The 14,717-nt window shown below is 40.0% G+C and overlaps 2 protein-coding genes across 2 annotated transcripts; one reads left to right on the top strand and one right to left on the bottom strand.

Moving 5' to 3' along the window:
* Positions 1 to 3,607: 3,607 nt before the first annotated feature.
* LOC135156603 (uncharacterized protein K02A2.6-like) lies at positions 3,608 to 7,699 on the bottom strand. Its single transcript, XM_064109180.1, has one exon. It carries the CDS (start codon positions 7,697 to 7,699, stop codon positions 3,608 to 3,610), a length of 4,092 nt encoding a protein of 1,363 aa, XP_063965250.1.
* A 1,809-nt stretch (positions 7,700 to 9,508) lies between these two features.
* LOC135156604 (uncharacterized) lies at positions 9,509 to 13,165 on the top strand. Its single transcript, XM_064109181.1, has 3 exons — positions 9,509 to 9,854; positions 11,397 to 11,533; positions 13,142 to 13,165. The coding sequence occupies exons 1-3, from the start codon at positions 9,509 to 9,511 to the stop codon at positions 13,163 to 13,165; spliced, it is 507 nt and encodes a 168-aa protein (XP_063965251.1).
* Positions 13,166 to 14,717: the final 1,552 nt, after the last annotated feature.

A 14,717-nucleotide genomic window follows, 5' to 3' on the forward strand; every position in this document is an offset into this window, starting at 1 on the left:
CGAGTTATATCAGAACCCCAAATCTGAAACAAATTAGTCGTAATGAGAAACAGAGCCTGAGGCAAAGTTAATTTTGGGTAGAACATCAACGCATTACTGTTATTCCATTTTCACTTTGATTACATTTTGGGTTTTTTTTTTTAACATTAGTCCTATATTCTATTTTAAACATTGTTTGCTTGCAAGAAGCTCTTCTTTTGAATAAAATACACATAAAGATCTATATTTTAGGGCATTTTTCATCCATTAGAACAGCAAACAAATCCTCAATGCTTTCTTGCATGTTATTTTCAGAAAGCAAATTTAGAATTCCCAAGTGTGATTATTCTTAAAGTTTATTTGCATTGAGCGAAAACATTGACATATTGTTATGAAATTGCACCTGTTCTGTCTTTGTTTATAATTTTTGGAAGTTTCATCTAAAATAGCCTCGCAGGATGAACTTTTAGATGTCTTTATAGCTATTCCCAGTTGTGGTTGTTATATAGGAGTGCTGAGACACAGGAGGTGTTGCACAAAACATTTGCAATTAATTGGAAATATCTGTTGATAATTTACAAGTGATAGATCGATTCTTACTGCAGGAAGTCAGTTTATACTTGTTGTTGCAAGAAACTGATTATATAGCAATCAATTGCAAATTTGTGATGATTTCAAGATATTTGATTGATTGTTTTGATCCCGTATGTATTTGTAATTGATCTTAAGTTTCTTGAAAAACCCCAACAGTGTGATATTTTACTTAGAATTTGCAAAACATAAACATTCATCACTTAGGAATGACAATAAGAGCAAAATAATCAGTATAAAGAATTGTTTCCTTCTGGTGATAAAACAGCATGTATGCTTTCATGGAGAAGGAATATTGCATTTGTATTGATTCGCTTTCCAGATGAAAAGAGTTACTTTGATAGTCAGGTGACAGATTTTGAAATGTCCGTTAAAGAACTAGATTAAACAAATTCTTTCAAGGGGAGTTAATTTAGATAGTGAATTATACACTCTAAAAACAAATCAGTCAAAAATGACTACTTAGTAGGGTCAGCTGGATGCAATTGTTATTCTAGTCATATTTGAATATTTTCTAGTCGTTATTTCTGACTAGAATATACAGTACATGTATGTCAGAAATGTGACTATCAGTGATTGCCATTTCAGTTGCACCCAGCTGACTACTGGTCTAGTCAATTTGACTGATTTGTTTTAAGAGTGTACAATAAACATGATTAAAGAAACGAAAACAGCAAAATAAGTTCTTATTTTGTACAAACACATGCACAAACAATAACATTTTACTGATTAAAACAAACAAAAATACAAACTTACGTATTTTCTACAAATAACAAAAACCCAGAGAAATAATTTGATATTTGTCCAAATACCAATATTCAACTTCATTCTGAACATGATTTTGGTGGCTAAATTCAACTTTGAACCCTGGCATTCTCATTTTGTTTGCTCTCCTTTTATGATAAAGAGGGAAATTATACTTTCTTAAATGTGTATCCCCCCCTGAAGAATACTGACATAGTATAATTATTGAAATATACTTCACAATCCATCTTCCAAACTGATATGCATGTAGCTCCATCACCTTATCTTTCTAGAGGAAGTTATCTTCAATTAAAATGCATTGATGTGCACTATGTCTTGTTGAAAATTTATGAAATGTGTTGAAACAAATCACTTTATAATTTCATGTAAGTGGCTTTCATCACGAGTTGTGTGTAAGATACACACAACAGTAGACATGTTCTTATCATGCATAAACAAGATACATAATATGTTTAATGTATATGAGGAACACTTCAGAAAATGTCACCAGGCATGAGTATTTCGTAAAATACACACAGTTGTGATGTTTTTTTTATTAATAATGAAACTTGCATTCAAATACTTATTAACAATAAATAATACATGTACAGTACAGATATGTATTGTTCTTCAGCTGATGGTAATCGAAACGATGGCGAATCTGATTTGGCACAGAAGAAAATGTCACCGGCATGCTTCAAGTCGATTATAACATACAAAGAGCTTTGAACATTAAAGGGATGGTCCGGGCTGAAAATATTTATATCTTAATACATAGAGTAGAATTCACTGAGCAAAATGCCGAAAATTTCATCAAAATCGGATAACAAATAATAAAGTTATTGAAGTTTAAAGTTTAGCAATATGTTGTGAAAACAGTTGTCATGAATATTCATTAGGTGGGCTGATGATGTCACATCTCCACTTGCCGTTTTATTATGTTATTACATAAAATCATAATTTTTTCATTATTTTATACTTGTGTCAATAATATGTCTCCCTTATAATGAAATAAGTTGCAGCAATAAATATCTAATGCACTAAATCAGTTGTCAATCCAATTTTTCTAGTTCTTGGAGGAAAAAATTTGAATAAACCTAATTTCATATAATAAAATACAAAAGAACAAGTGGAGATGTGACATCATCAGCCCACCTAATGAATATTCATGACGACTGTTTTCACAAAATATTGCTAAACTTTAAAATTCAATAACTTTGTTATTTGTTATCCGATTTTGATGAAATTTTCGGCATTTTGCTCAGTGAATTCTCCTCTATTTATTAAGCTATTCATACTTTCAGCTCGGTGAAATATACTGTGTGTTCCAACAGATCATATAAACATCAACTCCAAGATACATCATATAAACATCAACTCCAAGATACATACTTGGTAGGCACTTTTATTAGTGTGTCCATGAATATCCAAACATAAAGGAAAATATCTCCAGATGTTACATCCCCCTTTTTTTTTAAGAATAAGAGTGAGATAACCTTTCTAATTTATATATATCCTTGTGTGCACCATCAGGCAATTAAACATCCATATGAATTGATTTTTACCATATCATTACTATGGTTGTAATAAAACTGAACAGATATCTATGTGTAATTTGCATAACTGACTTCACATTAATTATGTCCTGTATAATAAGCAACTGTTGTTATACACTTCTATTATCATAATTCACTCAGTCGGTACTAACTTGTGTAAAATGGTTCAAACACTGTTTTCTTCATAACTTTACTGCAAAGATGGGATATTTGGTATGTGCACTGGTTAAAGATTTTTTTTTTTTTTTTTTTTTTTTTGTACCTTCAGTATCTAAAACTGAATAATATAACATGTCATGCTTTTCACATGGTTATTCTGGTAACATTAAAGTGTCAAACAACTTAAACACATACATGTACAACATCTGTCCCTTAGGTAAAAAACCACAACTATATCAATTCTTCACACATGTCTAATTTTTTTTTTTTTTTGGCAACTATTTAAAAGGAATGCATACACAACACTCTGACTGAGAAGTACTTATTCTCTATTTATGAAAAAAAATAACATCTTCACAATTGAGAATGGTCACCTTTGTTTCAGAGTACACAAAGACATTAAAAAAAAAATGTATAACGTGTAACATTTTAAATGTTATTACACGGATTCCACATTTTGCAACTTAACACTGCATCTTGAATCACATATAGTGTACATGAACATAGTAATATCAAAGGACATTTGAACATGAATAAAAACCAACACATGAACATCACTGTGTATCGAATATGCAAATTTACATGGTAAACCTGTCTGGGGGTCTGATTAGTCTTCCAGACCTGGTCATTTGCTGGTGTTTGTTCTCTACAACTTTGGGATCACGTGGTCTAGTATCACGTGACTGCTGTTCATGTGTCTGTTCGCGTTGCCGCGTGTCAGGAGTGCTAGCGTAGTGGGGGGTTTCATCAAAAGTTACGCGTTTCTTAGCTGGCTCAAGATCGCGAATTTGTTGTCGATTGCGACGTAGCTCACGACCATTGGAGGTAACGACTGTATACGAACGAGGCTCATCACAACATTCTTCAACTTGTCCCGGAATCCACAAATGCGTGCGTGCATCTTGGACCATAACGCGTTGTGAGGGTCTCAACGGCTGCAGATTGTGTGCAGATCGATCGTGATACGCTTTCTGTTGATCTTGTCGCTGTTGTAGACGCTGGTAATGTTGCTCCTTGCGCGATGATGTGTTGTGTATCACTAGGGGCAGGTTGCTTTTGAACTTCCTACCACAAAGAAGCTCTGCTGGACTAGGCAATTCGCTGTCGATTGGGGTTGTGCGTAAACAGAGAAGGGCCATGTTGATATTCTGCTTGCACGATGTCGCTTTTGCTAATGTACGCTTGATGGTCTGTATTGCTCGCTCAACGAATCCATTCGACTGAGGAAAATGTGGCGACGATGTGACGTGCGCGAAATTCCAATTGCTAGCGAATTCCTTGTATGCTGAGGAGGCGAAATGCGGACCATTGTCACTTACAACCTTCTCGGGTATGCCATGCTCAGAGAAGATTTGTTGCGTAGCTTCAATGACAGCTTTGCTTGTACACTCGACGGGCATTCTGCGAACTAATGGGAACTTTGAGTAATAATCTGCTATGATCAGGTACTCGCGACCTTCGAAATGGAACAGATCTGTGCCTAAAATCTGCCAAGGTCGTGTTGGAAGCTCGTGAGGGAGTAGCTCCTCCTTAGGCTGTGATCTCTGGTGCTTTTGGCATGTCGCGCACTGGTTTACGACACTCTCGATATTGCTATTGATATTCAACCAATATACACAATCGCGTGCACGTAGCTTCGTTTTCGTAGAACCCTGATGGCCTTCATGCAACTTTCCTAACACATACTCATGCATTGACTTTGGCACTACAACACGGGGACCTTTCATGATGATTCCATCTTCAACTGACAGCTCATCACGGAATGACCAATACGGTCTGAGCTGAGATGGAAGGTCCTTCATACGCTCTGGCCATCCTTGGCCTATGATACATTTCAACTGCGATAGTGTTGAATCCGTGTCGGTTTCTCGCTTAACATCTGCGATTCGTTGCTCTGTGAACTGGATGTGGTTGATTTGCATGTCGAGTGCGATATGCGTGTTGTCATTTCCTGGAGACCGCGACAGACTATCAGCAATTGGGACTTCCTTCCCTGGGCGGTAGATTAAGTTAAAATCGTACTGCTGGAGGCGTAGTAACATACGCTGTAAATGCGGTGGCGCTGAGGTAAGCGGCTTCTGGTGGATCATTTGCAACGGTTTATGATCGGATTCGACTGTGAAATGCTTACCAAAGACATACATATGAAACCGCTCACATCCGAAGACGACCGCGAGCTTTTCACGTTCAATGTTGGCATATCGGGTCTCAGCATCACTCAGCGCTTTTGATGCAAACGCGATGGGTTCTCCATCTTGGAGAAGTGTAGCTCCTAATCCGCGAGATGATGCGTCTACCTGTACAATGCTCTCCTTGTTGGGGTCAAAGTAACGTAGGGTAGCACTCTCACAGATCTGATCGCGTATGTCATCCATAGCTCGCTGATGATTCTCAGACCAAACGAACTCATTGTCTTGCCGAAGAAGCTCACGAAGATCTGCTGTACGGCTAGAGAGATTGGGGATGAACGGGCTCAGGTAGGTAGCCATCCCCAAAAATTCCTGGAGTTGAGTCTTGTCACGTGGAGTTGGGATAGATCTCACTGCCTGGACCTTTGCTGGATCCGGATGGACACCATGTTTGTCATAGACCATGCCAAAGAAAACGACTCGTTCCTGATTGATGGAGCACTTATTGCTGTTGAATTTCAGACCTGACTTAGCTGCAACCTCCATCAAGGCGTGCAGATTTCTATCATGTGACTGCTGTGAGTCCCCGAACACGACAATGTCATCTGCGATCCCGATGACGCCAGTGCACTGCTCTAGGATCTGGTCCATTCGGTGCTGGAACACATCTTGGCTCATCACTAGGCCAAATGGCATACGCTTGTAGCTATACCTTCCAAACGGGCTGTTGAACGTGGTCAGCAGTTGGCTTTCTGCATCCAAATGCACTGACCAATACCCATGTTTTGCGTCCAGTTTGCTGAACACCGTGGCTCCTGTGAGCTTGTGCGTAATTTCCTGGACGGTAGGTGTAGTGTGGTGACACCGTTTGATTGCACTGTTCAAGTCCTTTGGGTCCAAGCATATGCGTAGCTGACCGTTTGCCTTGCGCGAGATGGCTAGACTGCTGACCCAGTCGGTGGGCTCAGTGACTCGGCGAATGACACCTTGTTTTTCCATGTCATCGAGTGCAGCTTTCAGCTCGTCGCGGATATGGATTGAGCACTTACGGGGAGCATGCACCACAGGATGGGCGCCATCATTTAGTACAATGTGGTACTCTCCAGCGAAATCACCGATCGCGTCAAACTGTTGCGGGTATTGCGACTTCAGGTCAGCTACCGAGCGGATGGGGTCACGCTGTGTGTTGTCTTGTACACTTCGCGAATCTATGGAGAAAGTGAGGGCCACCAGTTGAAGCGCTTTTGATGTGCGTAAACCGAGAATTGCTGGTCTGCTGGTGTCACAAACGTGGAAGTCAGCATTAATCCACCCAGTGTTACCATGACGACAGGGTAATGTGACTGTTCCATAATGTTTAATCGCCGTTTCATTGTATACTGTCAGGACACAGCTGGTATCCTTTAGATGGCCTTTTCGGGGAAAACCATCGGCATCAAGATTTGAGGGAAACATGCGGCGGTATACGCGTAGAGGTATCGTGTTCACCTGCGAGCCGGTGTCAACCTTAACAAGGAGGTTTATAATACGTTCTTGTTCATCTTGACGGATCTGTATGCGTGTAAATGCTTCGTCATCACTTTGGTCAGAAATCGCATCAAGCGAAGTGAAGATAGCATTTAATGACAGCTGGTCAAAACTCTCACTACCTGTGTCATCCTGGGCAGGCGGTGTGTGCGCATCAGTGTAGTGCACATCACGAGTAGCTGTCCATGTATTGCGAGAAGAACTCCTCTGCTTCCCACGCTTATGCGAGATGGACCGTGTCTGTTGTCGACGTTCGCGATCGCGACCGCTTGAATCACGCTGTTGTCGACCACGAGATGCTTGCACACCTTGCTTTGATCGGCACATCTTTGACCAGTGGTTCTTCTTACCACAGCTGTTGCATGTCGTATTATACGCTGGACAAGATTCACGTGACGAGAAAGAATGGCTCCTCCCACAGTTCCTGCAATCTCGTTTGTGTTGGATTACGTGGACTGCTGGGGACAACTGCAAACGCACACCTGCGAGTTGTTGCATGTGCGAGATAGAAGCTTCATGAGTTCTTGCGTAGTCCAAGCACTGCTGAATATTCAGTTCATCTTGCCCCAGTAACTGCTTTTGGAGCTCTGTGTGGCGCGTGCCAGCAATGAATTGTTCAACGACTCTGTCAGCGAACTCTCTGTCATCGCGAAATTGGCAAGTCTGTGCATGTAGTTTCAGTCTGGACACAAAACTATCAGCAGTTTCACTCTCTTGCTGGCGAAATCTCTGTAAGTATAGGCGGGCGACTCTGAAATTGGACTTTGGTTTAAGCTGCTTTTCAAACCGATTCCACACAACTGCGATGTTCTTCCTGTCTCTTTCTGCTAAGTCCCATGAATTATACATGCGGAGGCCAGGGGTGCCCATGAAAAGCAGAATGTGATCCACCTGTTTCTCCTCTCTGACATTTTTCACGGAGAAGTACAATTCACACTGCTGTTTGAATATTTGAATGGCTCCTGGGAGATCTTCATCTTCCCAGGACAATTTTGGCACGACGGAGTCATTCATATTGACGTTTTAGTTCACCGGTCACACACAGCTGCACAAATTCACTAAGCTGCAAGCACAGAGAATGAGGCTGTAACTATGTAAGTACAGTGAAAACTCACCGCGATCCGTATATGTGGGACTACAGCGACGGCTCAGGCAGACATCGCACAGACATCGCAAAGTTCCTTCCCTATCATTTCACATTTCCGTAGGGCATCATCACAGTCTAATGTCACCACTAGCGGGATCAGATCCGACCGCTAGCCACCATGAAATATACTGTGTGTTCCAACAGATCATATAAACATCAACTCCAAGATACATCATATAAACATCAACTCCAAGATACATACTTGGTAGGCACTTTTATTAGTGTGTCCATGAATATCCAAACATAAAGGAAAATATCTCCAGATGTTACACTCGGACCATCCCTTTAAACACAATCTTAGTGTATGTACTCTCAGAGCCATTGATTGATTTCAGCACAAAGTGATGCTTGACATTATTCTTCAAAGGGCATAGTTGCCGAAGGATGAAGACCCCCGACCGAGAGACTACGCATTCACATCGGTCTCTGAGCAGAAGAGAATTTCAAAAGCCTCAGAATTTCCCTTGATATCTTCCAGTCTTCATGGTTGCAGATAAATCTTCCTGTCTCCCCCCCCCCCTTTATCTGAGTGGGTTCTGGTGGGTGTTTCATAAAGTTTTTTGTCAGTTAAGTGCAACTTTAAGAAATACTGGTGATCATTTCTTGCGGTAAATGGTATATACCAAAATGGTCATTGGCGATGGTTTAGCGCGTAAGGAAGGATCACCAGTCATTCTTAGAGTCGCTCTTAACTTACGAACAGCTCTATGAAACAGCCCCCAGGTTTGGGGGACACAGTTTAGAGGGAAAGGTGACATTGGGTGTGAAAATTGATAGGTGACACCTACATGTAGTTGCACTGAACGTGTGCTGGCCCGAAATTGGTGCAGTGATGATATACCATTCATAGCTGTGTCCCTGCAAGGCACAGACAGGTGTGAATGGACAGTAGTAAAAGAAAAACCCTTGACTTTCTCCCCTCGCCTCATCCATATTTCTACTTTGAAATTAATCAAGCCTAAGTGTATGTGTAAATGAAAGTGTTGATAATAAGTCATCGTCACCATGTTTGAGACTAAGGCCGCATCTTTGTAGGCTGGGGTATAGAAGGAGAATGTGAGTTATAGCATAATCAGGGCCCGGACCTACAAAGAGTTGCGATTGATCCGATCATCGCAACGATTGATAAGATCATCGCAACTATGGAAAGCCAGCAAAGTCAACATATGAAATGCATGTTGGTTCAAAAAATTTTCTAGATATGATAATAATAATAATATGTCCATTTATATAGCGCAGTTACTATGTGTGCGCTTTGATACTTGGTATCATATTATTACCCCGGCTGTAGCTAAGCCGCCATATTAATAGGCGCTAAAGCGTTTAAGGAATCAGTCCTACCGGGTACCCATTCACCTCACCTGAGTCGAGTGCAGCACAATGTGGATAAATTTCTTGCCGAAGGAAATTACGCCATCATGGCTGGGATATGAATGTATATCCATTAAGTCATTGATTTCTTTACAATTTTGTGTGTTTCCCTTGTTTACAAAGGACATTTTTCAAATTTCCTGTAGAAAAAATTATGACACTGATGGATTTCCATAGAGTCACGATTGATTGGATCAATCTTATCTCTTTGTAAGACGGGGCCTAGAAGTCTCCATGAGATTAAACTAGAACTGATGGTTAAAATCTCCAGTCTGTCCTTTTCTATCACTCTCCTATTCTAGGTTATGTCGGTCGTCCGCCATGCCTTACAGCCGACCATCAGCGACATCACAGCCGAGTGGATCCTTCCTGCTGGCATGGAGCTCATTCAAACCCCCCTCAACCACCACCACGCCCCCATCAGCAGGGGCGAACCCATCGTCATCTACGCCCTCCTCTGCGACACCGCCCGCTTGCAGAGCACCCTGGCATCCGTGCTGCTCCGCGGGGACTCCATGAAGAGGGCCAACCCGTTCCTCAATCAGTGCCTGTCGAGGGGGTCGAGCAGCGAGAGGACGGAGGAGAGCGGGTCGGCAGGGACCAACGCTACGGGGTCGCCCCTGAAGACCGCGAGAATGAACAAGGACAGAGGTATGTGAAGTCTTTGGAAATAGAAGCATGGGATCACCATCATTGAATATTGAAAATTGTAATTCCCATAGGATTGTACAGGCACCACCAATTTCCAGTACATGTCGGTAGGATTTCATGGGATTACAGCTTGAAGTTTTGTCTAGGAAAATATTAGCAAAATATTACAAATGAATAGCATATCTTTGAAGAATAGGTTACCACCATGCACGACGATTGCTTGAGATTTGTTGTCACTTCAAAATGAATGAGGCAGCCCTCTCCCTTTGGCAGTTCTACAGAATCCAAAATTTGAGTCACATCCTCCCCCCCCCCCCCTCCACTTCCCTTATTGCTGCCCATGGTTACCACCTTATGTAGTTATATTACTGCCACCATGGTTGGTGGTGCTTCAGTAATTTTTGTATTAAAATTGTGTTTAGTAGTTCATTATTGCAATATTCCGGAAAACCATACAATGGATTAGGAGCCAGACTAGAGTAATAGACATAATCAAAGCAATTAAATCAACAAAATGGAGATGGGCTGGCCACCTTGCAAGATCACATGATAATAGGTGGACCAAACGCATCACAGAATGGAGACCATGGCTAGGATCACGAAATCGGGGTAGACAAAAATTGAGATGGAGTGACGAGCTCACAAAATTCATTGGCATAAATTGGATCGCTTCAGCACAAGACAAGCACCTTTGGCACCAACTTGAGGAGGCCTTCGCCTTGCAGTGGGCTGAACATGGCTGGTATGATGATGATGATGATTGCAATATTAATATGCAATGTCGATCTGTCATTAAGCAGTAGCACCAGCAGGAGCAATAGTTGTGGTAGTAAGTTATTAAATGTTCACTTAGATATACGACATGACTTGTGTAATTAACTGAGTTTATGCAGAGAGCTAATTCAGTATGTTTTTCCTCGGCCTACATGTAGGTTCATGCAGATACAGCACATAGTCTCTGATTTCACCTGGCAGGGAATTAGTTCACATCTAACAAAGATTAGATAATAGAAATATGGTTATTCTCTAAACTCATTTATGAAAAAAAACTTATAGTTAGAAAGAAAGGAACAAAAAGGAAGGTGCATCTTCTAGAGAATGACACACTACTTAAAGACTTACATACTTAAAGATATTTCAACATTGAGTATTGAAAAAGATGGCAAGAAAACAGTGCAAATATTCTGAAAGAAATAAAATGAGTAGAAGAAATGATGAAAAGGAAGAGGGAAGTAGAGTGAATACATGTTTTTTTCTTATTTGTAAATTGTAATGAGATTTTTTTTTCTTATATAATAATGAAATTTTTAAAAGATCCACTGAAGTTCAAGGTTAGATTCCAAATTTAGCTTCAGCTTTCGGTTCTATTCTTAAATAGGAAGAAAGACAAAATATATAATTGAACGATGGTGGGAATACTGGAATTGATGGAAAACGGTTTTAAATATTCATGCCCTCTCCATTCATTGAAGATATATTTAATTGTAGGATTTTGCAAATTATATTAATGAGTTTTTATTTCTTATTTTGTTTAACTTTCAGAGCCACCCCTTCCCTTGAAGCTGCAAAATCTACCCCAGAAGTGCCAGTCGAACGGTTTGCTGTGTGGTTACACTGAAGTAGGGGAAGCATGCGAAGTTCACTCGCACCCGGAGTGTAACAACTCAACTACTGAAGTGGTAAGTAGATGATTTGAGTCTATGTTTAAAGGTCAAATCCACCCCAGCAAAATGTTCATTTTAATAAATAGAGAAAAATCAAATTAGCATAACACTGAAAATTTCATCATAATCGGATGTAAAATCAGAAAGTTATGGCATTTTAAACTTTCGCTTTATTTTTCACTAAACAATGATATGCACAACTCAGTGACATGCAAATGAGTCAGTCCATGATGTCCATCACTCACTATTTCTTTTTTTTTTTTTTGGTTTGAATTATACAATATTTCATGTTTTACAGATTTGACCACAGGGACCGACTTGACTGAATCATATTAGTATTAAACAATGCTAATTCCACATGTTCATGGAGGAATTAATCCCTGTTTCACTTGACAATGAGGAGAGAATTAGAATATTTCATATTTCATATAATAAAATACAAAATAAATAGTGAGTGGATGACGTCATCAGTCTCCTCATTTGCATACCAACCAGGATGTGCATATAACTGTTTTGTGAAATTAAGCGAAACTTTAAAATGTCATAACTTTCTTATTGTACATCCGATTTTGATGAAATTTTCAGTGTTGCGCTTGTTGGATTTTTCTCTTTTAATTCATATCAATTTTTTTGGGGGGTGGACTTGTCCTTTAAAGAATGTGTTGTCATATGCACTCTCATACAGCTAGAAAAAATGTTTTGGTTGAAAAGAAAGTTTATAAAAGTATGTTGAATATAAATGATTGTAAAACCCACAGTGTGATTATCATCATGGACCAGGCCACGGAGGATTATATATTGTTACTGGGGGTGCTGTGACAACGCTCAGCACCCCCAGTAAAAATAGACTATTCCTCCGTGGCCAGGTCCATGATTAAGGAGCTTTCGATTGTCTGCGAATGCAACGTACATGTAGTCCCAGTTCACCGGAAGTGGTGACACCGCTCGTTCAGTATCACGTTCGTACATTGATGAAAACAGTTTCGATTTAAGTCGACGTACCCGTACCAGGCCACAGCCTATACCAGCGTGATAGCGAGCGGGCCGTGGGCCGATGCTCGGCCGGAGAATCAGGCGTAGCATCACGCTACGAACCAGTGGGGCGACTGTGGGTGCAACATTTGCACTCTTGTGCAAAAGCCGAAAAAAACACAGTTGTTTGGAAATAGAACATCAATTACCTATCGGATATGTAGTGTCTGAAAACAGGACACACTAAATGTAATGGAAAAGCTGGTAACAAGCAGTAATTTGCAGTTTACCAGCCCTGCTGAATCAACGAAACTCAAATGTTGATGCGGCTTTGTTCATTTTTGCTAAGCTTGGATGACGTCATCATGTACGAACTAGCGCTCGTTCGAGCACCATGACACCGAACGTCAAAACCCTCAAATACGAGTCACAGATTTGGGCAGTGAACGAGAAGGCTCGTCACAGATTACTTCGCGCATGCGCAGCGCTCCCAAAATTCCTTAATCTCGTACGTCCACATGGCTCGTCACAGAAAACGAAAGGTCTCCATTATCATGGGGTTGTGCCATGAAGTTTAATTGCCACATCAATCAGAATTTGATATTTTCTTTCTGTTTTGTTCTCTCCCATTTCTCCTGTTTTTATCTGAAGAATTACCTCAAACCAAGAATTTGATAACTTTCCCTTACAAAAATGTCCTGTGGTAATACCATATAATTACCATAGGACTTTACCACACGATTACCACATATATTGTTGTGTGGTAATGCTGTCTTAATGTCCTGTGGTATTGTGTGGTAATGTCGTGTGGTATTGTCCTGTGGTAAATTGGAACATTTACCACACAACATTACCACAGGAATACCACATGAATGGATTAATATACGGTAACATTTACCACACAAGGGATTAATTTATGGTAACAATTTTTACCACATACCGGTTACCACACAATTTACCACACGATGGTTACTACACACCAGTCACCACATGCATTACCATACACCATTTACCACATAGATTACCACACACTATTTACCACACGACAGTTACCACACCATTTACCACACACCAGTTACCACATGCATTACCACACACCATTTACCACACAAATTACCTCACATTTTACCACACACCAGTTACCACACGCGTTACCACACGAATTACCTCACATTTTACCACACGCCTTACCACACAAATTACGTCACATTTTACCACACACCGGTTACCACATGCATTACTACACACGATTTACCACACGTGTTACCACATACACTACCACACACCAGTTACGTAACTGGTGTGTGGTAATGCATGTGGTAACTGGTGTGTGGTAAAATATGAGGTAATTTGTGTGGTAAATGGTGTGTGGTAAACACTCACCAGTTACCACATGCATTACAATTACCACACACGTTACCACACATATTGTACATACTACACATAATACCATGCATCAGAGTCATTACCCAAAATGTGTGTGGTAACTAGTGTGATGGTATGTGTGATAACTGATGCATGATAATGTATGTAGCAACTGGTGTGTTGCAATGTGTGTGGTAACTGGTTAGATACATCACAGATCATGGGTATGATTTTGGTAGCAGTAGAATGTGTTCATGACCCTATGGACTTTTATAAGATTAAGAAAATACAACACCTTCAATGAACAAACAACAAATGATTTTACAAGTGATATAGAAAGTACTGGTATTCAGCTCATAGAGTCATCAATTTACAATACTGGTTTACATTTGCTATTGGCCAAAAAATGTATAACAGCTGCTTTACTGTACAAACAGTGTAACATAACAGTAACTATCAAAGAAATTACAGTGCATATAAATACTTTTAAAAAAGATACATTTCTTCTAAATACTTTAAAAAGTTACCTCAAAGGCTATCAGGCTTTTCAGCAAACCAAATTAACTACCATTGTATTTTTTTTTGCAGGTCACACATACAGAATGGACTGATTACTCTTTGTTTTATGCTTAAAGACAAAAATGATTAAACTCTTAATCGTTTTTAAGAAAATGAACAAAACATAAGGATGTGTCTACAATAGGTAATATCATATAAGTAGCTGCGGCAAAGTGCACTGTACTCAAAATTGCGTATAACAAAATGCATAATTATCCCAAGTTTACTTCAAGGCCGAAGGGCAAGTAGAAATAGACGAGAGATGATAATATATATTTGGAGTCCACTCAGTTTAGAATAGTGT

The sequence above is a fragment of the Lytechinus pictus genome, chromosome 14, assembly GCF_037042905.1.
Source record: "Lytechinus pictus isolate F3 Inbred chromosome 14, Lp3.0, whole genome shotgun sequence".
NCBI lineage: Eukaryota > Metazoa > Echinodermata > Echinoidea > Temnopleuroida > Toxopneustidae > Lytechinus > Lytechinus pictus.

Coding starts and splice junctions, on each gene's coding strand:
- LOC135156603 (XM_064109180.1), bottom strand. CDS start 7,699: ATGAATGACTCCGTCGTGCCAAAATTGTCCTGGGAAGATGAAGATCTC.
- LOC135156604 (XM_064109181.1), top strand. CDS start 9,509: ATGTCGGTCGTCCGCCATGCCTTACAGCCGACCATCAGCGACATCACA. Junction 9,855..11,396: donor GAGAATGAACAAGGACAGAG/GTATGTGAAGTC, acceptor TTTAACTTTCAG/AGCCACCCCTTCCCTTGAAG. Junction 11,534..13,141: donor ACAACTCAACTACTGAAGTG/GTAAGTAGATGA, acceptor TTTTATCTGAAG/AATTACCTCAAACCAAGAAT.